The sequence below is a fragment of the Siniperca chuatsi genome, linkage group LG4, assembly GCF_020085105.1.
Source record: "Siniperca chuatsi isolate FFG_IHB_CAS linkage group LG4, ASM2008510v1, whole genome shotgun sequence".
In the NCBI taxonomy this organism is placed as follows: domain Eukaryota; kingdom Metazoa; phylum Chordata; class Actinopteri; order Centrarchiformes; family Sinipercidae; genus Siniperca; species Siniperca chuatsi.
Window position 1 is genome coordinate 8,840,333 of NC_058045.1, and position 23,210 is coordinate 8,863,542.

General features: G+C 39.1%; 1 protein-coding gene across 30 annotated transcripts in view; it reads right to left on the reverse strand.

Moving 5' to 3' along the window:
- The window catches only part of LOC122874634 (pleckstrin homology domain-containing family A member 5-like), an 87,951-nt gene that overhangs the window by 13,890 nt on the left and 50,851 nt on the right, over positions 1–23,210 (reverse strand). For 10 of the 30 annotated variants that reach the window (XM_044192767.1, XM_044192759.1, XM_044192768.1 and 7 more), the window contains exons 5-16: positions 19,245–19,283; positions 14,258–14,378; positions 13,990–14,094; positions 11,310–11,382; positions 9,022–9,122; positions 7,550–7,665; positions 5,409–5,915; positions 3,628–4,108; positions 2,955–3,038; positions 2,140–2,259; positions 1,050–1,103; positions 59–139 (exon numbers count right to left, since the gene is read on the reverse strand). In XM_044192767.1, coding sequence (XP_044048702.1) covers positions 59–139; positions 1,050–1,103; positions 2,140–2,259; positions 2,955–3,038; positions 3,628–4,108; positions 5,409–5,915; positions 7,550–7,665; positions 9,022–9,122; positions 11,310–11,382; positions 13,990–14,094; positions 14,258–14,378; positions 19,245–19,283 — 1,882 coding nt within the window. Of the gene's footprint in view, positions 1–58; positions 140–1,049; positions 1,104–2,139; positions 2,260–2,954; positions 3,039–3,627; positions 4,109–5,408; positions 5,916–7,549; positions 7,722–8,036; positions 8,743–9,021; positions 9,123–11,309; positions 11,383–13,989; positions 14,095–14,257; positions 14,379–18,630; positions 18,665–19,244; positions 19,284–23,210 lie in introns of those variants that run through there. The other 20 variants (XM_044192771.1, XM_044192761.1, XM_044192760.1 and 17 more) reach the window with 10 other exon arrangements.

The window sequence follows — 23,210 nt, forward strand, 5'->3', positions numbered from 1 at the left end:
AAAATAACAACAGCGACTGGTGAGGATGAGGCGGAGCAAAGCCTTTGGCTGGCCTTACTTGGTGGTAAAGTTGAGGCCTTGGGGCAGAGTTCTCAATCAAAGTGTGAGTCATGACGATTAAAGGGTCATTTTCCTTCATCTAGTCCAGTGTGGAGAGGAGCGATATAGCAAGTGTCAGTTTATAGCAGTGCTTCACTTCAGAGACAACACCAACAATGTTGTTACACCTCACTTGTTCTTGCTCATGAAGCAGACTCAAACATAAACATGTGCATCCAGAGTGGACAGGGATGGATACAGCAACGAGAAGCAATAAGAGATGCCTACAAACAGGATCAGGAAGACATTGTAGTGCAAAGCTCTAAGACACTTACTTATTAGCGGTGGAAAGCTCCTGTTAAACTTTGATGTATTATAATGATATAAATATAGCGAGCACTATTGTTGCGATGTACTGAATGAGGCAGTAGATGGTTAATGTTAAGCCTCATCTCTTTACTTTCAGTGTGAAGAACAAAATCACATATTTTGCAATGGTAAAAATGAAATTATCTTCTCTACAGTTATTATTAGAAATATGTTATTGTGCCTCTGTATACTATAAATTGAACTTTGTAATTAGTAAATCCAGAGCAATAAAAAAAAAAACAGATGAGTTTAAAATTTCTTTGCAGGCACTTAACAGTTCAATGACATGATACATGCCTCTCTATATGCACTGTATATGAAGACATAAAGCTTGTCCATACAGTAACTATACACTATATACAGTATATATATATATATATATATATAACTATACAGAATAGTAATATCCAGATATTTGTATTCAGACTAATGAATGACTGAATGAATATGCCCATCTAGGAAAGAGCATTGCAAACTAGCTTAGGCTATAAATGCTGTGGTATGTGACACTCATGCTATGTAGTTGTGCATATAACAATTAACTTTTTTAGCAAAAAGTAGAGATTAATATAATAATAGCATTAAATGAGTTCAGTTCATGACAGGAGGAGATAGGGCCATGTACTCATGCATTACCCCACCTGATTGTCCAAATACATGAGGTTCCTTTGGAGATGATGGGACAGAATGTCGTTCTAAGGTCAGCAGCAAGGAGAGGAAAGAAAATGCAAGAGGAGAGTGAGACAAAAGTAAAGGTCTCTCTCTCTCTCAGACACACACACACACACACTCACACACGTCATAGACATTATACCTAAAGATAACTGGACAGAAAGGAAGGCAGATCCAATCTAGGTGAAGAAAAAAGGTTAGGTAGCAGATATATATATAAGGTAACAGAAGGAGTGTATTATGGGATATGAAAGACTAGAGCTCCATAATGACCAAGTGGCCATGTACAGACTTGACCAAATGCAAGCAAAACACAAAGAAAGCAGTAAGCTGAGGTTGACAGAATACTTAAACTACATCACTTAAACTGGGTGTGAGCATCTTGATACTAGCCCACTTAACTACTCAAGGTAAGGCAACAATCTTTGCCAGAGGAGTGGGTAAAAAACAGTGCAAAAGTGATTATAAACCTAAATCCCTCACACCCAACCATTCTCCACCTCAGGCCTGGTTGACCTACATCAGGAACAGTCAAATCTGCAGTCTGACGTCTAAGAAGAGACTTAAAATGCTAAAATCCTGAATTAACTTTTGCATATGCCACTGGCCTTAACCTCTTTAGCCGGTCACTCTTTAAGCTCGCCAATGGCTTTAAGTTTAATTTCCGGCTAACATCTGTCTGGACTCTTTAGGGAAGTAAAACAACTCAGTCAACTGCTTGCCCGACTGAAATGGATCAAATGTTATGATCTGATGATCTATATAAAGTCACATGCAGGTTGTAAAATAAGATTATTTTTGTTTCCAGACATTTCACACGCTCTGAGAAAAGCTGAAAGCAAGTTAGCCGATCCCTAAATATGATGAACAGACAACTTCAAGCCAAAAAATAGTCTTTTATGGAGAAAATGCCTACTGTAGTGCCTTTTCTCCTTAAGTCAGCCATGTGTGAATACCAAAAAAATCCTCTGGATAGAGATGGATAATGGAAATGGGAAAGATGGCATTCACACCACACACTAACACACAAGCCTGCTGGGGCATCTCTGGGGGCCTGACCTTTGGGTTGTCGCCATCCATGTTTAGTTGCATAAGCTGTGCTACAGTGTGCTCCCGGATACTGTTTAGCTCTGCCTGCTGCCGCCGCAGCTTTATCAGCAGCAGAGTCAGTTCCTCAGGCTGCAAGGTAGGGAGGAAGGGAGGGACATATAGCCACAATGAAACAGGGACACACCGCAGGGGGAGTGGGAGAGGAAAGGAGACAACACACCAGGACAGGAGATTTAGAGGTATCAGGCTCCCAACAGGTGAACAGTTGCTTTATCTAGGTATTGAGTTTTCATGCAGCTCAGGACCATGAGATTCTCTGAGGTGCTATCTCTGTCAGCAGCATGCAAATTCTACACATCCATTCAAGACAGAAGAACAGTTTAGCATTTATTACAGAATCCAGTTCACACTTTACCAGCTCCATGAGGACATAGCACTGTTTGACATAAATTCCTGATCTGGCTTAGAGAGTTGTGAATGACAGGGTTTTTAAGTCTCCACTGATGTGAAGCGAGTCAAAGGAGCTCCTGAAGTGAACAACGCACTAAATCCAACCACTTGGAACATACATCAGAGTTCTGCCTAAATCTGTATCTAAAGATTCTGTCACAATGTCTTGGAAGGAAATGAAGGACAGAAAGTGGGAGAAAGGGAGGGTAGTTGGTGTTGTGAAAATAGCCTTGTCGTTCAGAAGTCCAATTAAATCCAAATGAGTGTGTAGTGTGTGTAGAGCTCAAACTTTAAATTACTGGGTGGTGTATTACAGAAATTCAGTTAGAAGATAGTGATCGACACAGAAGGGGACAACATAAATGATGACTTACTGTTTTGCCTTGGAGTGACTGGGCAGTGATAGTCTGGACTGGGATCCCTGCAGGCATAGACCTCCTATCAGGTGGGTAGGAATACTGCAGGACACAGTGAATTAAAAACAAAACAGTCATTTTACACTATGCATTGCTTAAAATAATCAGTCACAGCCAAACGGTTCACCCAAACACAAAGTTGGTTTTATTTGCCAAAATATTGGGATATTCATCTCAGATTTCTGTCACCACAAATACAGATGACACGAGATGAATGGAATTTTGTTTGTGCTGCTCTAAATATCGAAAATTACTTGATGGATGGAAACTGTAACACTCTAAAGCTAGTAAGCCTTTAGAGTCCCTGTTATTCTGGATAATCCAAAGTACATGCTGTCAACAATCTTTTGTAAAAGGTAATTGTAATGGAAACTGTTGACAGCATGTTCTAACACTGACTACGGAAAGAGATGTTGCTGTTTATTTTTTCTAATGACATTTTTTATTGCTGGGAGTACCACAAACAAATTCCACCCGCCTCCATTTTATCTCAGGGATGGATATCTCAAAATCTGAGCAAATAAAACCATAACTGTCTGCATAACTAGATACTACTAAAGGTAAGTGATAAATAGATTTTTTGTTATGTGGGTGAACCATCCCTTTAGCAGTTATGTGTGCCTTAACTGACCTTGTTGAGTTGTGGCCTGTGCCGTCTGTCCATGCTCATGTCTCTTCTGTAGATGGGAGAGGATACCTCTGAACGAGCATTGTTTATGTTGTAGGATCGCATTGGAGAGTAGCCACCATACATGGACAGGGAGCCGTGGGAGGGAGAGGGGGGGATGGAGCGGCTTGGTGCAGCATGCTCTGACAGGTTGATCATGGTTTTGGGACTGGCCATATTGCTGTAGAGCCCCGGCTGCCTGGTGTAGGCCTGCCTTTGCTGCCACTCAAATAACTGCCACATGGTGTCATCGCGCATGGAGCGCCGCTTGTCAGCTGGTGGGGGACCCAAGGCCTGGTCATACAATGATGGCGACATGCTGCAGATGCTGTCCCGCTGTGCCATGCTATTCCTGGGCATACTGCAGTAGCCATCGCCATAATGAGGCATATAGGGTACCCGATGGCTTGGCATGTTTCTAGGCAGCGTCTGGTATGATGTAATGCTTGGAAGAAATAAAAAACAGAGGTTATTATGAGGGAGTTGAAGAGATCTTATTCACTTGATTAACACAAACAAACTCTTCAACTGGTGTTTAGTGAAAGTCAAATAGTTTAGTAGTATTATTTACTAATTAATTAATTAATTAATAACAAAGATGCGTAGCAGAGATACTCATTTCACATGTAGTTTGGGCAAAGACCTGCTTTTATATCTATATATTTTATTAGGTCTTCACCATCGGCCCTCAAAGGAGGTACAACAATTTAATAATTCTTCAACTACTTTATTATTTAATTTGTTTATTTCTTTATTTTCCTAAAACGTGATTTTGTTTCCTGCATAATAGGATCTACCTGTCAGGTTGAAAGTAGAGAAGAAGTTGTTTATAGTAAATTAGACTTTCATTTCTCTGCATTTTATTATTATAATTAACATCAAACAAAAACACCCAGTTATAACTTGTTAGCTAACTCACTCATCAAAGCAATGTCATGTTATGAAACTGGAAATCAGTGAACGTTTTTGATTTGCCTTTTTAAAACTTTGTAGTTGCAAAACACCTCTAGCCTAGTCTTCTCTATATATTCAATTCGGACCCTTCACTCTCAAGAACCTCCCCAGGACAAACACGACCTTTCCAGTGACAACAAAGCTTTTGAAAAGCCCCACTTCCACAGTGGGATCAAAGTCAGTGCAACTGGCATCGAGAGAGCTTCCTATTAAGACTCCCTGACAGATCATGGCTAGAACGCTCACTGGTCTGTAAAACCCAGTAGCATTAAAAAAAGGCTTTTGACTACATGGAAACTAACCATCATACTGGAGGACATGCATGTAATGAAAAACAGAGACTGTTAAAAGAGTTGAACAGAGAGAGAGTGTACAAGCATATCACCACTACAGAAATCAGGTGCAATCAGGTGTATCTAAAATAATCTTTTTAAATTCATGCATTGCTAAAAGCGGTGTGTATGTCTATTTTCAAAATAAACTTATTCAAGGAGTGAGAGGGGGTACAAGCCAAACTGACAGAGAGATAAACATATGGAGAGACAGACACACTGACAGACGGGCAGTCAGGCAGTCAGACAGACACGGTGAGAGTTTAATCTCAACCAACTGTCTCAAGATACAGGAGGGATGCAGGATGCTTCTTGAAGTCAAAGTAGGAAAAAGTTTCTGACTCTTAACAATAACATATTTTCTCCTCTTGCAGCACAGATATTTTGAGATCAGACAATGAAATAATTGAACCATTAAGATTTTTTTAAACCTGCATAAGGTCATATAATTAAACCAACCTCCTAGTGTCATCGTCCTGGTTGCGTCCTCTTTGTGTGCGGACCCACTGCTCCAGTTGCTGCATAGAGCTGGTCCTACTCAGGGTGCGGTCTGGCTCATGGGTGGGACTTTGCTGAGGAGGGGCTCCAGTCCCATCAGGTGGACACTGCTCACCAGATCCATTGACCTGGGGGCTGCGGTGTGACCCGTCCATTTCTGTCGGAGTCTGCGGTGAGGTGATGTTAGCCTTGACGGCTGCTGCCTGGGCTGGCTGCAGTTTGATACTGTTGATCTTGGTGAGTGGACGCTCGCGCTCCGCCCCATCCTTCTGGAAGCCGTAGCGCTCTGCGTCTCGCTGCTTCCTTTCTTCTTCTGCTGTGGTGGAGGTGACTGCTGCAGTGCGCTCACGGTCCGCCTCACGGTTGCGTTCATTGTTCTTGATTTCAGGCTGCGTGAGTGGCGGCCTGTGGTTGGCCACATGGTTGATTTCTTGTGGTCCACACTGCTCTACTTTTAGCCTGTCCAACCTGATAAAGACAGAGAGGAGGCCTTAGAATAATAATGAGAAAAATCTAAGACCCTGTGTTAGCAGGGCAATCAAGACACATTAGATCACTTGGACAGAGATGGAAGGATGATAACTACATTAGATTCAATTGGCAGCTGGGATTCTCATCTGTGTCATAGATCACCAGTAAAAGGTGTTTGAGACATTGTATCAAGTATGGATAAAATATACTGTAGACCTAATGCACTACCCTTGTGAACCCTGCTAATGGGGGCAGCTCTGAAACAAAAAGAAAGTTCAAAGAAAATGGGTGGAGGTGCACAATGTGTCTTCCAGCTGCTGGAGGAGGCCAGGCGTGTAAAAGGAAATCAGATAGCTCCAATAAAACGCTGCCTCTGCTGGGTACATCACAATGGTGCTTTTCAGACTCTGCTAATCCATTTGCGGCTCCCTTTTGCCTCCTCTCTAGAAGACCTATCTACAGCTTTGTGGTCCTTAGGGATGTCTCCAGAGGTAACAGACACCACTACTCCTTGGCCTTAGACAGACTGAAGGTCACAGCTTCGAAGTTTGGCAAATTCCCCTTAGCTCACTGGGTTAGCAAAAAGAGGGCAGTAGGAAAGGCATTCCTTCAAAGTTTCCACTTGTATCCTTTTAAATAGCAACACTAGTCACGTAATGTCTTCTCCAGCCCTCTGTGGCTCCACCAGCCCAGTAGAGCACACATTTAGCCCTATGAAAGTTTTGTGTGCATTAACTCATACCTGTTTTGAAGAGATTGTAGAAATAGTTAAATGGAAAGGTCCTTAATAGATATGGATTTTGGCTACTGAATCTTGTTCTTTTTTAACACTATCCACCAGCTTAAAATATGAAAAGATGTGATAACTTGTAATACTGTACATAGAATACAAGACACTAGATACTTTGAAATTAGGATAGCCTTTAGTCTATATAGATATTGCAAAACTGTTATACTAAATAGCCGTATAACAACATCAGACTGTCCTATTTAAGTGTTATTCAGTGGATTTCAGGCACTACTGCTCTGTGTAATTACAGAGCACTACCATTACGCCTCTGTTCGCCCATGTAAAAGGAGGGCATTAGACAGGCGGGCTGCCAAATGACATTTAACACAGTTTTAAAAAAAAGGAAGGAAAAAAAACCCTATCCTGATTAGTTAGTGATCCTGATCAGCCAGCACAGCTGTGCACAACATCCCCTGAACAACCTGCACCATGCATTCACAGTGCGTCTATGCCCACATGCACATGGCATTCTTGTGTATGTTACTTGTGTAATAAACTTTGACAGTAAAAATAGTTACATAACATTAAAGAGTCACAGCTTCTTCAACAAACCCACAGACCAGAAATGTCAAAAGCGGGTGTTGAACTGTTGCTTGAGAACTTAACAGGCTTAACAGAGGGATTTAAAAGCACTTGCTTAGAGTAGAAATCCTAAAAAAGAAAAATCAGGATGGAGAAATGAACCAAGGAATGCAAAGTCAATCGTACTTGTTTTAAGAACTGTCCTCATTTCCTTTTTTAAATGTATTTTTCTCCATTCAAAAGCAAAAAAAAAAAAACTACAGTAATATCCCAACTTCAAATAAAATACAGGCTCTATATTAGTGATGTTCTTACAAACCTTTTGACTGGCTCTGCATGCACAAGTGCAGCATCTGTCATTACTTTCATCCAAGACTCCATTTCTTTTGCTGTATCAGTGCAAAAATAGTATGTCCGCATGTTGGGATGTGTCGCCTGTTTTGACAATGGTCAGGATCGGGGACAGAACAGTGACACACAAAGAAAGTTACCTGAAAGAGAGAAGAGAAAAGCATCAAGTCATCTGGGATTTTTAGCACTTTAACCCTGAGTGGTGAATCAAGGTCGGTTGCTTTTATGTAGGTTTATCACCATATAAGAAGAATGTAGAGCTGTTGAGACACTTTAATGCATGTCATATTTCTTAGCAAATAGTGGTGAAAAATGCTATGTGATTGTGTGGCTTGTAAAATACTACTGGGTGTGGGCATCTGTACCAACCACATATTTCAAACAATGAGTCACCTGAGTTTCATGCATACCACTAGATTAGGGAAGTAAATCTGCCACAATACTGTAGGACTTACCATGCAGTGCATTGTATGGCAGACACATTGTTCCATAGTTGCTCTGTTCGCTTGCAGTGAACAAACCAATTTATTGTTGCAGCCAGACACAGAAAGAGAAAAACAGAATGTTAAGTCAACAACCTCAATATCCTGTTTACCAATGTCTGAAAAACCAAAGACTCCAATTACTTCAGAATAACCTTGAGAAATAAGGTACTTATAATGGCATGGCAATTTTGGCCACAACAACAAGGGACAGGAAAAGTTTAGAATGAAAAATATGCAGTCAAAAAGTCATCCCATTCCTGAGTGAATCACTGTAAACTGAAGAGGTCGTGCCCTGCTCTCATGTTTCTCTCTTTACCTCAACTCCCTCTCTTTCAGCATGAGTCTAAGTTTGAAAAGGAGTGGGCTGTGTGGTTGGAGAGACCTTGAGCAGACTCCTGGGCGTCTGTGTTTGGCTGTATTTGGCAGGTCAACTTTGTTGTCTCTTATGGTTTATGAAGGTCCCACAGTCAAATACTGTACACACCACTGAGATACCATAAAATATGCCTCTGTAACTTGGGGTTTCCGAGTCAACTAAAAGTTCTGCAATGCTCTAGTACTACACCACTGGCAGTAGCCAATACAGACATATCTGTTGGCAAGCACTTTCTTAGCAATAGCAGTGTGCAGTTTAAAAAAATGACATACATTACTTCACTGTCAACCAATTGTAAATTATTTCAAAAGTAAAGACAAAACATATTCAAAACAAAGTAAACCTCTAAGTTGGTTTATATGCTTAAGAAAACGTGGTGGGAATATAAGACCACCACAGCAAAAAAATATTTATACCAGTGATCAAAAGTACCTTATGGGAGCTTTCTAGATTCAGCTCTTATCAGCTTATTTTATTAGAGCTTTAACACTAATGCTTGACTTTTCTATGCTCTAAATGTACTCAACCATAAAATGTGCAGTCTAACAAAGTTAGACAGCAATGAAAACATGCACTGACCTTGAAGGCATATTTTCTGTTAATGTGATCATCCACAGACAGCATGGATATATGAAAGCTTGGTAGGAGGATGCTGCCAAGTATGCCCTCCTCTTTTTCATCTGCAGAGAAAAACCAAGTCAACACAATGCATTAGGAGCTATTTCTGTCAGTCAAATTCAAGTTGTCTATGACACTACACTCTTATGTGGAACACTCATTTGTAAACATAAAAAGGCCAGAGACAAACCAAGTGGAATGCAGGATAAAAACTAAAAGAGTAGTGTGTTGGTCAGATGAGCAGAGGCCAATCAGTGATTGATTCAATGTCCTATGCAGCTAGGCTGCTCTAATCCTCATTAAATTAGCAGACAGGGCTCCACATTGACAATGGAGCACTCTCCACAGGGGGGATTAGATTGAGTCCCGAGTTTTAAGCAGAGAATTGCTTAACCTGCTAATTTGATATAAGCAATCTGCACTGCTTACCCAAAACAGTGTAGGAAAACAAAATATATCAGGGAAGTTACTGCTGCAGTCCAATATGTGCATGTGCTTTGTATGCTTGGTATGTGTGCATGTTTGTGTGTGTTGACTGGGGATGTTATGTAAAAGTCTCTTAACACATACTGGTAGTAACTGGTATGAATAAGGCTCATGTTGAATAATATTTGGGGGAACAAGTGATAGCTGAACTCTGGTCAGCCTCTGGTGGTTTAGAGGTAAAAGTGTTTGCCCCTGAGCTATGTTAAAGCCCTGGTTCCATTACTGAAGTCTAAAGGATTAATGCATTGATATATTCGCCAGCATCAGGGGTACCTGCAGCCCACTGGCCCCACATTTATTTATTCATCAATTCTCTGTGTCTCTGCCTCTCTCTCTAACACACACACACAAACACAGAGGATTCAGCAGAATAGTCTCTGAACATAAGTTAACATAGTGGGTGACCCCGAGCGCACAATAATAGTCTGATAACTACAGCAGATAGCAGTTGTGTCTAGTTGAGGGGCAACACAGTTCATGACCTTTCTGCCCACTCTCTGCTGATGGATGGATTTCTCAACATGTCTGTCTGGATAAAGCCTTTGGGTCTGCTGCTGTCTGTGGCTTTTGTTAGTCAGTGGGCGGAAAGAAGGCGACAGGACTGGCAGACACCAGAAATAACACAGACTAGATGTCATTCTGATCAGCATAAATGATGACTGTATCCGCATTAAGTGAGCAGGGGGCATTGTGATATGTGGACTTGTGCCAGACAAGACTTATATTTTCTCTGTAGCTGCAGCCTAACAGTAGACCTACACTACAGTTACCTTACAGCCTCAATGATTCACAGTATTCATTTAAATTATTTCCCAATAGGAAAGCTCTCAAATGTTCTCTGGACACAGCTGTGTCAATATTTGATATGAACATTAGTACTGCATGAGAGAGGCTGAAATACCCAGTCAATAGCAGCTCAGTCAATAGTATCTTATAAAAAAGATCACATCTAACACTTGCAAATGTTTTCCTACTGTGCAATAGTAGCAAAGAGGAAGGTTTATACGGATAGCCAGATTTTAATAATTTAATGGAAAACTTTAAGACTGGACTGGGACTCCCACAATAAGCCTATCATGAAAAAACATGACTGATTAAGATGCTTTAAAAAAAACAAACAAAAAAAACAGATCAAATAAAAATTAATTCAAGTTTCCACTTCAGTCAAAATAGAAACTTTTAGTGCTTGGTTACGGAAGTATGGGTTGTCTTCACTAAATTAAAGAACCATGTAAATACCACACATATTCAAAAGGATGATCACAGTTCTAATATAATAGTGGTCTCAATGTGGAATTACAAGTGGTTCTTTAAATATCAGCAAGATCAATTTTGTTGAATGTAACTGAATCCAAGAATTACGCTAGTATGCAACCACTGTATAAAAACAGCATCATCCCTGGAAACTTTTTTCATGACTTAACATTAGTGTTAAATCCAATTTCCTGCTATGCTTTCTCTTTTAACATTATGGCTGCATCCAAGCCTTGTTTAAAGCCCTGGCTTTGCTTGGGGAAAAAATTCTCTCTCAAATGGCAAATCAGACGACAGGAAAGCCATTTCAATTAATATGACTCCTCTGTTGTTCCTGACGGGTTGTTTACCACAGGGACTTGGATCATGATATATTAACAATTGCCAAAAGCACAGCTTGTGGCTCTGAAAGTCACAACAGCACTTTGAACTACTAATCAAAAACCACTATTGTTGTAATCAGTGCAATTCTAATTAAACATGTTGGTAGCTGAATGGACAGGACGTACCTCTGTAGTAGAAGAGGCACAGATCAGACAGCACAAACCACCGCTTTTTCCACAGCTTCATCCCTGTACTGTCCTGAAAAGACACCAGAGGGAACAAAGGGGAAAATAAGGAACAGTTACTCCACAAACTAGTGGGAATGGATGTGAAATGACAAAGAAAAAGTACTTGCTGTAGTCCACTCACCTCCTCGGATATAATTAGTTGAATTCCTTCCATGTAATTAACTGTTTTCTATATGTAGCTTAATAGACTGGGCAATCACTTACTTTTTAATTTGTATTTTGAAGTTTGAATTATGTCAAATAGTTGTCAAATTTGCTATGCTATGCTTCCAACTGACTGACAGGTATGTATTGTCAGGTCACATATTTCTTGTCTAAAATGCCTCCTTGGACTGTAAGTAAATACATGCTTTAATCGATAGACTGGAACTCATCCACTTTGTACTGCAAAATTTCTGCCACTCAAATTTTACATAATTTTGACCTGAGATGGAGTAAAGGTCATTTGTTTAGTTCATGGGAAACATTTGATTTCTGGTATGGAATAAATATAAGAATAAAGAGAGTGCTCCACTGTGTATATAATATCAACCAAATAAACAGCTTTCACTTTAAGAAGAAAGTCTGTTGTTCAATGGGCAACAAAAGTAAACCTCCTTTGCTGAAGTTGTTCTTTGGTATCACAATGCTGTGATCAAAGGGGTTTTCAGGCTGCAATTTGAAAAGGATGAAGGGTGAGGAAAAGGGTATTAACTCCCCTGTTCGCTTTATTGAAAAACTTGAGCAGAGTCCTTAATCGTGGATTCCACCCGAAGACAAAAGTAGGGGGAGGGACCTCAACAACTCTGTCATTATGGTCAAACAGCATGTGGGCTGCAGTTTACTTTAAATGGAAATTCACTTCCATGAACCAGCATGTTTAACACATTAGTATCAAAAAAATCACAATACCAGATGCTGCTCAGTAAGTTCATAACGGAGGCACATGAGAAATGTAACAAAAAGGTTCATCTTATTGCATCCATTAATTCATCACCTTCCCTACATTCTATCAAGGTCTTAACCACTCATTTTACAATGTGTTCATGAATAAACTTTATCAAAAGTTCTGTCAGATCTTGCTCTGTTCAGGCGGGAAGAAAAAAACGAGACTTTCACCATCACATCAATCACTGTGGCATTTTGTACTCCCAATGGATCAAGTGGAGGGCTGCAGCTTTTCCTCAGCCAAGGGCTTCAATAGCTTCCAGGTTTCAATGAGGCAGGAAAATAAAAGTGCAAATCCAGCTTTTTTTCAGGGTGCAGATTTGTGAGTCTTGTGCTTGATCTATGTCACCCTGATTGAGGTCCCCAAAGAAATAGCAGCTGGCAGCTGTACCAAAGGAAGCCATCATGTGTTCACAAAGCTGCGCCGGGAGGCTGCAATCAAAACTAAATGAGTTTCCCACTTCGGAAGCATGAGAGAGTCCTGTCTGGCCAAGAGCTGCCTCAAGCACCCCCTTTTCACCCTGCTGTAAGTAACCAGGGAGCTGTGATGAGGGATTAGTATTCAAACACTGCCCGTGCTGGATGACTGGCTGAGCAGAAACACTGGACAAAGATATGGTCAGATCCCGTAAGACATCAGAAACCTTCCTTTGTGCTTATCTTAAGACTGTTGCTGCAAATGCTGGAGAGGGAGACCTTACCCTTGTTCTATGTTTAAAAAGTATAAACATATGGTATATAATAATGGATGGATAAATATAAAGTTTGCATCACAAGATGACCTCCTGTTCTAAGCTAAATTCATACACTTTTCCCAAATATCTTTCTAATACTAATTTTTGTATATCAATTATATTATAAATACATTTATCAAACAAACATATGCAAACATACAATGCACTAATATGAATGTGTATAACATACATAATCCCATCCGGAAGTCATTCTCAATTGTGAGAATAACTTCCGGATGGGAGCAGAAACGTCTTGATTCTGAAAACAGTGTCCAGATGACTACGACTGAAACCTTTTCTACGATAGAACACTCCTGGACTGAGGGACTGCACCATCTGCAAATTATGTATGTTATACACATTCATATTAGTGCATTGTAGGATTTCATTGCTTTGTATGCACTATGTATGTACTAACTTCAATTTAACAAGACTCTACAGCCATGCAAGCAGCTCTGTGAGACTGTACTTAGGCACAGTGGCAATTACAGCTAAATACTAATGTAAGCATACTAACAAGCTCACAATGACAATGTTGACATTTTGCAGGTATACTGTTTACCATGTTCACCATCTTAGTTTTGTGATTTAGCATGCTAACATTTGCTAATGTTAGCATGCTAACGCAAAATACAGTTAAGGCTGATGGGAATGTCATTAGTTGTGCAGGTATTGGGTCATAAATGGCAAATAAAAAATTAGCGCTAGATGAAAAGTTATTACAATATATCTTTAGGTGGACATGAATGTCTGTTCCCGGATTTCATGGCAATCCATCCAATAGTTGTTGAGACATTTCAGTCTCGACCGACAGAGAATGGCATTGCCATCCATAAAGCCACACTGGTAGCACCTGCTAAAAATGATGCCAAGTTACCTACTCTGCTTCTCAGCACATTATATGGTTTATCTGACTAAATGTAAAGTTTTACTTTAAGTCATATAATCTTTCTCACCTGTTTATAAAGCCAGTTTCTCTTGATTACTGGGGCACTGGGATTCCTCCTGATGGAGTTAGATCTCTTCCCAAAGTTATGAACCTTTTTGGAAGGTCTTGAGGGCTAGAAATACAGTATGAATGAGTAAACAGCAAAGTGAAAAACAACAACAAAAACATTTTTCTAGACTTCGAACATTTCAAGGCAGTAAAATATGATCCTGTTGGTTTTCCATTATTTTCCAACAGACATGCATGGTAAGCCTGTCTTCATGTGTGTCACTCACTCTTCCTGCTGGGCTACTGGGATTTACGGCGTAGTCCGAGACGCCTGTGTAGTTGGATGCCTCACTCATGGTGCTTAGTGGTCGTTCCTTCTTTTCATTCGCCGGCACTTTAGAAGCAGATCTAAACAAAAGAAACAAAGCATGCCAAGAGCATATAGGCAAATAATCAGTCAATATAATCAGAAATATAGACTACCGATTTATGTCTAATGACCTTGATAAAAGAAGAATAGGAGGAAGCAGACTTTATTGTCTTTTGTCTTTTACTGCCTCTGAAGTTCAAACTCTGTTATAATGAGATCTCAACATGGGCCTATGAATCAAGCCAATTACTCCCACCATGTCACTGCAGATACATTCCCAGTTCTCAAACAGCTTTAAATGGTCTGCAAACTCTGCCTCACATACTGAAATACAGCAGTGAATCAGATCAGGATGCCTCTAAAAAGGCAAAAGTTTTTAAAGCAAAAGTTGAAAGCATAGTAAGTCCAATACATTTGCCATAGAATAGAACACCTTGTGAAATAAGTTGTCTCTGGAGCATAGAGATGTTCCTTTCCTAAAGAATGTAGGACAATGTTGTAGTCTAGAGGGAACAAGACAGGAAAACCAGAGTAGAGCAGAAATACTGCAGAAGTGAAAAAGTGTAATCTCTCAGATGTACAGGTCACTAAATAAGGACAGAAACTGACAACCCTGTACAGCAAACTCCCCCATCTTACCTACAATTTGACCAGTGATCTAACGTTCTAGATTCCAGATTATATGGTACCATTCAGCATAAATGAAGCACTTATTTGATAATAAATAATCAATCCATTCATCATCTACATATACTTTCCATCCATCTATACCACTTAGATCAATCTTTCAATCCAACCATATGTTAGACACAAAGACAAAACTTCAAAAAAGGAAACTCAAAGTCAATTTAAAAGGGGTTTGACAATTCAGACTCCATGCTGTTATACTCAAGGTGCACAAACACGAAAAGGGATCACAAGGGATAACATCAGCTCGGCTCACAACAGCAGGCAACACACACAGGATGATCATTCCCGTGCAGCATAGTGACAGGTCTGATACTACCTGCAGACCCTTCAAAAAAATGATGAGACAAAACAATGACAATCACAAACCGACTTTGTCTTACCTGCATTTAGAGGAAAAGTAACATGGTTTGTTACAGGGTTAAAGGCTTAGCTGCAAGAAGCAGCAACATCTTACTATTATGTACTTGAGCTCATAAGATTGCTAGGTCAATAAGAGAATTTCTTATACGAAAGACAATTTTTCTTATTATTAGAGTTCACTCGCTGTGAACTTAGTGACTTAATACATAAGGGGGCTCAGTGAAGAGATGACACATCCCTGGAGACCCTATCAGGGAAGTCATTGGGTGGACAAGTGGGTGACTAATGCTCTCTTGAGTTTAAGTGCACACAATTTTCAACTCACTACTCTAAAATAGCTGCTTGTGCAGAGTGATGAGTTGCCACTGAGATTTGCCTTTTTCTCCATCTAACGAGCTTCCTCTAGAAAATGAGCTCCAAAGATTTTCAGCACTTCCAGTGACAGGCGGAATCTTAAGTGAACCATTATCAATGGTGTGTCGACCTGCCATCGAAGCACAAAGGTTGGGAGGGGTGGAGAAAGTGGACTGACTTTGTTGTGAAAAAGATATTGCTCTATTTGATGTTCTATTTGGCCAACAGACCATTTCCAGGCTCTAAACTGCTGTGTGTCTCTTTGTATCGGGGCTTTGTTGATAATTAGTTTGGACCTGATAATCAATCTGCATGCAGGGAAACTGAAAAGTAGTGAGTGTTTCAAATCAGCTGCTTGAGTGTAAGAGCTGGCCTGCGACTAAAGGGAGATAGAAAACAACAGTGGAAATGATGCTGTATTACAGCCCTCATGCACAGCTTTAAAAACCTTACAAATGAAAAGCAACATCATGCCAAGAACATATAGCCTAATAATTGTATAATGGTACTTTTGTCTATTAATAGATACACAATGATAAAGCATTGAGCTCTACACATGGTGGCTGAAAGTACTACATTGTACTACTTACACAGTTTCAACTAGAGCTAAAACTAATGATTATTTTCATTATCGATTCATCTGCCAATTATTTATTCAATTAACCAATGAATTGCTTGGTCTATGAAATGTCAGAAAATTATGAAAAATTGCCATCACAATATCCTGAAGCCCAAGGTGACGATTACTGACGAATTGATTGTTTGGTCTGACCAGTAGTCAAAAACCCAAAGATATTCAATTACTATGACAAAAAAAATAAAATAAACAACTAAAATAAAAGACTAATCGCTTCAGCACTATTCTCCACTTGGACAGTGTAGGCTTGCTTAAATCTCAATTGCAAAATTTCTTGAAAAATGAATCTTGTGCTAATACAAAGTACTTGTAAATACTGTAAATAAAGCCTGGATGATGTGAATTGTTGATGTGAGGACAACTCTTTATTCCAAAGCATTCCCCATCTGGGCCTCTCCAGTATTTATTTCTCAACCACTTACAGTAAAATACAATGCACCCACGCAATGGAGAACAAAAATTTTTTCAAATCTATATTTTGAAATGAAACTTTGCACCAACCTCTAAATGTTAGCATGAAAACTCTGCATGGATTATGTCACTGTTCATATCCACAACATGCTGTCTTGAATGTTTGTCTGCTTTAAAATATTATTTTCTTGTTTAGGTTGGTGCTTGTCTCGCAAAAAAAGCACCAGCCCACAGTGGATAAGACGTACGGACACAGTAATAGTTGTAGCAAAATACCAGAGCTAAACAACACCATCTTTGTATTTACAACAGCTCCATGTGAACATCAAAATCAATAAATCTCAAATTGAAGCCTGAAAGGGACATGTAATGGTCTATCTCCAAAAAAAACTATCTACTTCCAAAGCCGAGAAATGGCTTAGTTATATAGCTTAGTTTATGAGCAAATAATACAGTGGATTGTTTATATATGTTATTTATGGTGTGCTGGAGGAGACTGCTGCACCAAGGAGTACACACAGAGAACATGCCAATGCCACACATTGAGGCCCACAGATAAAACTCAGGACTTTCTTACTGCGAGATGAAAGTGCTATCCACTGTGCTGCCTCAGGAAAGAAGACTGTACCCAGTCCTAAAACGAAGGGCTTTAGGCTGTACAAGTGAGAAGTCAGTGGATTTTAACTAAATGCGTAATGTAAAACATTACATTTAAGAAACATTGCTTAAAAGATTTATATCTAATTTTCTCTGTTTTCTAATAAAATCTGCACGTTTATATAAATATGTTATATTGTGTATTACAATATGACTGTTTTATCATATCTTCACAATATGATTCCAACCTAAAAACAGTTAACAATAGTATTAATTTACTTCCCAGCTCAACATACACTACACTTACTTTAATACTGCTATAACAACTATGGTAGAGTAACATTAAATTATTTGTATGGTATGTGTTAAATAAAAACAATTAATTAAAAAATTCAGACTGAGATGTGTACATAAACAACCACCATGTTCTCATATTGTCTTATAGGCTACACCACAAGACAAAGCCCTTTTATAAATTCCACATATTAAGACTAACCCCTATGCATTAAAGTGTCACATCACTGCCTGGTCCTGCATGGATTTTGTGTGCCTGTGTGAGCATGTGGGTCTGTGTGTGCAAAAAGAGTGAGGAGGGATTACACTGCCACTGAAGCTTGGCGCTCTAAGCATACTGGGGCACTGAACTGAGTGGCTGAGGGTGCATTTTAAATTGACCACACAGCATTTCTAAAGAAATGCTGCTTTCAAACACTTTTGTTTGGTGGTGAACCTGACCTTTATCTTTTTAACGAACAAAAGACTAGAAGACAAGGCAAGCATCCACAGATCAAGATATTAGTGTATACATTTACAGGTTTACAGATGCAATGTAGCACAGAGCTGGGTGATAAACCAAACAACAATATTTACCAACCTAATTTCACTCCTGTCACTATGTTCTGTAAAAGCATGATGCTTTCAAGAGCTGTCCCCCCAAAAACTGTAAGTCAAAATTCTCACTTTTGCTCTAAACTGTGTTTTAAAATCAGGCAGCATGGAACATGAGAGCTAATGCTAAAGCTTTGGTAGTTTAGCATATTTAAAACACGATTGTCCAGTACATTATGTTATGCAGACGTACAGTCGTTCTTTTTTAACATTCTGCTGTATCTAATATAATAATTTATATTTTATAATCATTCTTTAAATGTATTGTCAGTTTGTTGATATCAAGTAAATATGTAAAATGCTCATGATTTAGATTTTCTGGTCTTATCACCCAGCTTTAGCATAGCAAAGGAACAGAGTCAGGACTCTTACCTGTGTTCATGTAGCCTGTACATCCATAAGGGACAGAGCATGAAGGTGTGTTCACAAAGTCAAGTTTTTGACAGATTGTCAAAACAAAATGAACACTTAATTGAGTTGTGTATCACAAAGTGCACAATGATCATACTTTTTGATTACTTTTGGCCTACTATAAAGAAACCTTTTGTTAGGACCCTGCAACCAAACATGAGAGCAAATTGAAAGCCTCCTGGGAAATAAGTAAACTGCCAACAAAGTTGACTGAATGGCAGGGATATAAAAGTTTTGTACAAAAGCTCAGCTTTCATCAAGGATGTACAGCTTGACCTTCAACTCAGAAAAAATTAGTAATGATCTCTCTGCGGTTAGTTGTTCATAAAGGTTTAGATGAACACAACAAATGGTTCAGACAGCAAAGTGCACCTTACAGGACTTTGGAATGCAAATGCATAACAGGACATCAGGCAAAACACCATTCAAAAACACCCACAGTCTGTTGTTAGTGTGCAACAACAAGGATTATTAACAGACAGACATGTTTGTGTTTTACATAAAAAACAAATGTGGAGAACACACATTTATCCATTTGCACCTAATAGTGTATTACCTGCTAAACGCTGGGTGACACAATTTTCCACAATTCACACTACAAAACAGAGGAAAGACAAATTTGTTGAGAATGAAAGCTCAAATATTTTGAAAAATGAGGGGTTTTGAAGACCAGCTGCACATAGGCAGTATATTGTGCCGTTATGTACTGAATCTATACATTTGACCATATCCAAAACTGTCTGAAAAAGGTTACATCAGTTACATGAACATAAATATCCCAATTGTTATAATGTTATTCTTTAAGTATTTCAATCTCAGGTGTTTGTATTTCAAAAACCTGGATCTCGGTTTTGATAAACTGTTTCTGCATTAAAAATATAACTGAATACTCCTTGTTGTAGGCGTAGTTTCACTCAAAGCAAGGACTCCAAAAAAGAAGAAAACGATAAGGAGATCACAGAGATAGCCTAACTGACCCAATCACAAGTTAACAGGGAAACTGGTTGATATATACAGTAACACTTTTACTTGAACTCTCCCGTCCACCATCAGTAACTTTCTCCTGCTGCAAATTTACTACATCGTGTTTGTAATGTGAATTATGCTAATAGTGGCCAGCGCTGATTAGCTTATGTATCATCCTACTATGCTGTCTTTTCAACTACCGCTAACCTGGACAGATTGCACTTAGGAGTGGGCAAAATTTTTTATTGCATTATCAATGTATGTTTATGAATATTAAAAAAATTTAGCAAATTAAATGCCATAAAGAGTTTCCCCCCGGGGATCAATAAAGTATTTCTGATTCTGATTGTTTTTTAACATTGCCTATAATGGACTAATACATCCAGACATTAAAAGGGATAGCTACCAAGGTATAAACTCCACAGTAAAATCTGCATGGTAAAGCCATTTTTACAGCATTTTATATTGTCATATCACCCAACCCAAATTGCACTTAATATCACGCTCTTGAAATAAGTCATTATTGCAGACGTGGTCAGTTAAATTTTTGGTAAACATGTTTTACATGTGAATATACAAAAATTTCTTGTCAGCTTACTTATGATCAAGAGGACCACTAAAAATAGACACAGACATGTACAGTAATGACAGCAGAATGCTGAGGTTGACATTCACTGAGGTGGTTCACCCCATCAAAGGTGGGACTGAGCCATGACTTGAGCAGTAACCTACATCACAGCATAGCTGAGAGTGTAAGTCTGAGTGACAGATGTGTATAGATATAGATATAGATATGTATTTGTATACAGTGATGTGAAAAAGTGTTTGCCCCCTTCCTGATTTCTTATTTTTTTGCATGTTTGTCACATTTAAATGTTTCAGATCAAACAAATTTAAATATTAGGCAAAGATAACACAAGTAAACACAAAATGCTATTTTTAAATGTAAGTTGTTATTATTAAGGGAAAACAAAATCCAAACCATGGCCCTGTGTGAACAACAACTGCAATCAAGTGTTTGCGATAACTTGCGATGAGTATTTTACAGCGCTGTTGAGGAATTTTGGCCCACTCATCCTTGCAGAACTGTTGTAATTCAGCCACATTGGAGGGTTGGTCTTGCCACAGCATCGCAATAGGATTCAGGTCAGGACCTTGACTAGGCCACTCCAAAGTCTTCATTTTGTTCTTCTTCAGCCATTCAGAGGTGGACTTGCTGTTGTGTTTTAGATCATTGTCCTGCTGCAGAACCCAAGTTCGCTTCAGCTTGAGGTCACGAACAGATGGCCAAACATTATCCTTCAGGAGGTTTTGGTAGACAGCAGAATTCATGGTTCCATTTATCACAGCAAGTCTTCCAGGTCCTGAAGCAGCAAAACAGCCCCAGACCATCACACTACCACCACCATATTTTACTGTTCGTATGATGTTCTTTTTCTGAAATGCGGTGTTACTTTTACGCCAGATGTAATGGGACACACACCTTCCAAAAAGTTCAACTTTTGTCAGTCCACAGAGTATTTTCTCAAAAGTCTTGGGGATCATCAAGATGTTTTCTGGCAAAAATGAGACGAGCCTTAATGTTCTTTTTGCTCAGCAGTGGTTTTCGTCTTGGAACACTTCCATGCAGGCCATTTTTGCCCACTCTCTTTCTTATGGTGGAGTCATGAACACTGACCATAACTGAGGCAAGTGAGGCCTGCAGTTTGTTGGATGTTGTTATGGGGTCTTTTGTGACCTCTTGGATGAGTCGGCGCTGCGCTCTTGGGGTAATTTTGGTCGGCCGGCCACTCCTAGGAAGGTTCACTGTTCCATGTTTTTGACATTTGTGGATAATGGCTCTCACTGTGGTTCGCTGGAGTCCCAAAGCTTTAGAAATGACTTTAGAACCTTTTCCAGACTGATAGATCTCAATTACTTTTTCTCATTTGTTCCTGAATTTCTTTCGATCTCAGCATGATGTCTAGCTTTTGAAGACATTTTGGTCTACTTCACTTTGTCAGGCAGGTCCTATTTAAGTGATTTCTTGATTGAGAACAGGGGTGGCAGTAATCAGGTTTGGGTGTGGCTAGAGAAATTGAACTCAGGTGTGATAAACCATAGTTAAGTTGTGTTTTAACAGGTGGGACAATCACTTTTTCACACAGGGCCATGTAGGTTTGGATTTTGTTTTCCCTAATAATAACAACCTTCATTTAAAAACTGCATTTTGTGTTTACTTGTGTTATCTTTGACTAACATTTAAATTTGTTTGATGATCTGAAACATTTAAGTGTGACAAACAAATCAGGAAGGGGGTAAAAACCTTTTCACACCACTGTATGTCATTTTATAACCCATAGTTAAGGCAGATTAGGAGAAGCTAATGTATAAGTAATATCTTAAATTGTTCCCTCAATAACAACACCGTGTCCGCTGCTCTGTGTGTTCCTACCATGCATTTATCCATGTGTAACAATACCACTTTCACAAAACTAAACTGACAGACTGAACCTTGAAGTGGATCATACAATAATTGTGACAAGGGCAACAAGGCCCAGACATCACTGATTCACCTGTTCTGGTTGTGTTCAAGGTCAAAGGAGTTTTGCTTATCTGCATCAAAACTTTTTAAGCATGTGATAGAGTCATTCTTACTGAGCAGCCAATCGAGAGTCTGTCCTGATCATTGTTAACTATCCTTAACACCGTGCATTACAGCTACAGTATATTTGCCTCTCTTTTAACCTGTTATGCATTGCCTCAGTGGAGGTTGCCCCCCTCTCACAATTATGCAATTCATAATTCATGGATGCGTAAATAAGTTTCACACTCATGGCAGATCTTCATTTTCTTTTCCTTTCTTTCTTTCTTTCTTTCTTTCTTTCTTTCGAAATATATTAACTCAAAACTAATCTAGGTTTCCTTTATCTGAATTACTCATATTTACCTTTTAGCTGTGTTGTGTTTTATATTACTTATAGTCTTAAGGAAGGTTGAGTTTATGTTCTTTATATGTTATACTAGACTGGTACTGAAAATTATAATGCCAAAATTTACTTAAAGTGCAGAGCAGATTAGGCAGTGATTTTCAGCCTGGCCTCTTTATCCCTATGGCAGCTTAAATCCTTCTTTGCCTTTTATTACTCATCCAGGGTGAAGATTTTCCCCCACTAAAACAGAGCCAACTGTTGGATGAAATGCAAAAAATAAATAAAACATTGATTTAAGTAGAAGGTTTATCACTTTGAATTTGCGTTCCCAAAGTTGACCTCTAGTACATCTGATATAGATTCATTTTGCAGATTATCTTACAACAATAAAAGACTAATAGCTAAATTAGATTTCATCTTGCAGTGGCATGTTATGCCTTGTGAGCGTAAAAAACAGCAGAGATGTGAGAGTAACAGGGGAGGGGAGGAATGTGTCAAGAGAGTGCAGTGTGACAGTTCTGGCACAACATGCTTCTTCACAACCATCTTCCAATTATTCCATCTCTGCTGAACAGAATGCATCTCATAAGAATTTGGTGAGACAAAATACTCACTAAATCATATTCTAGTAAAACCAGGATTTT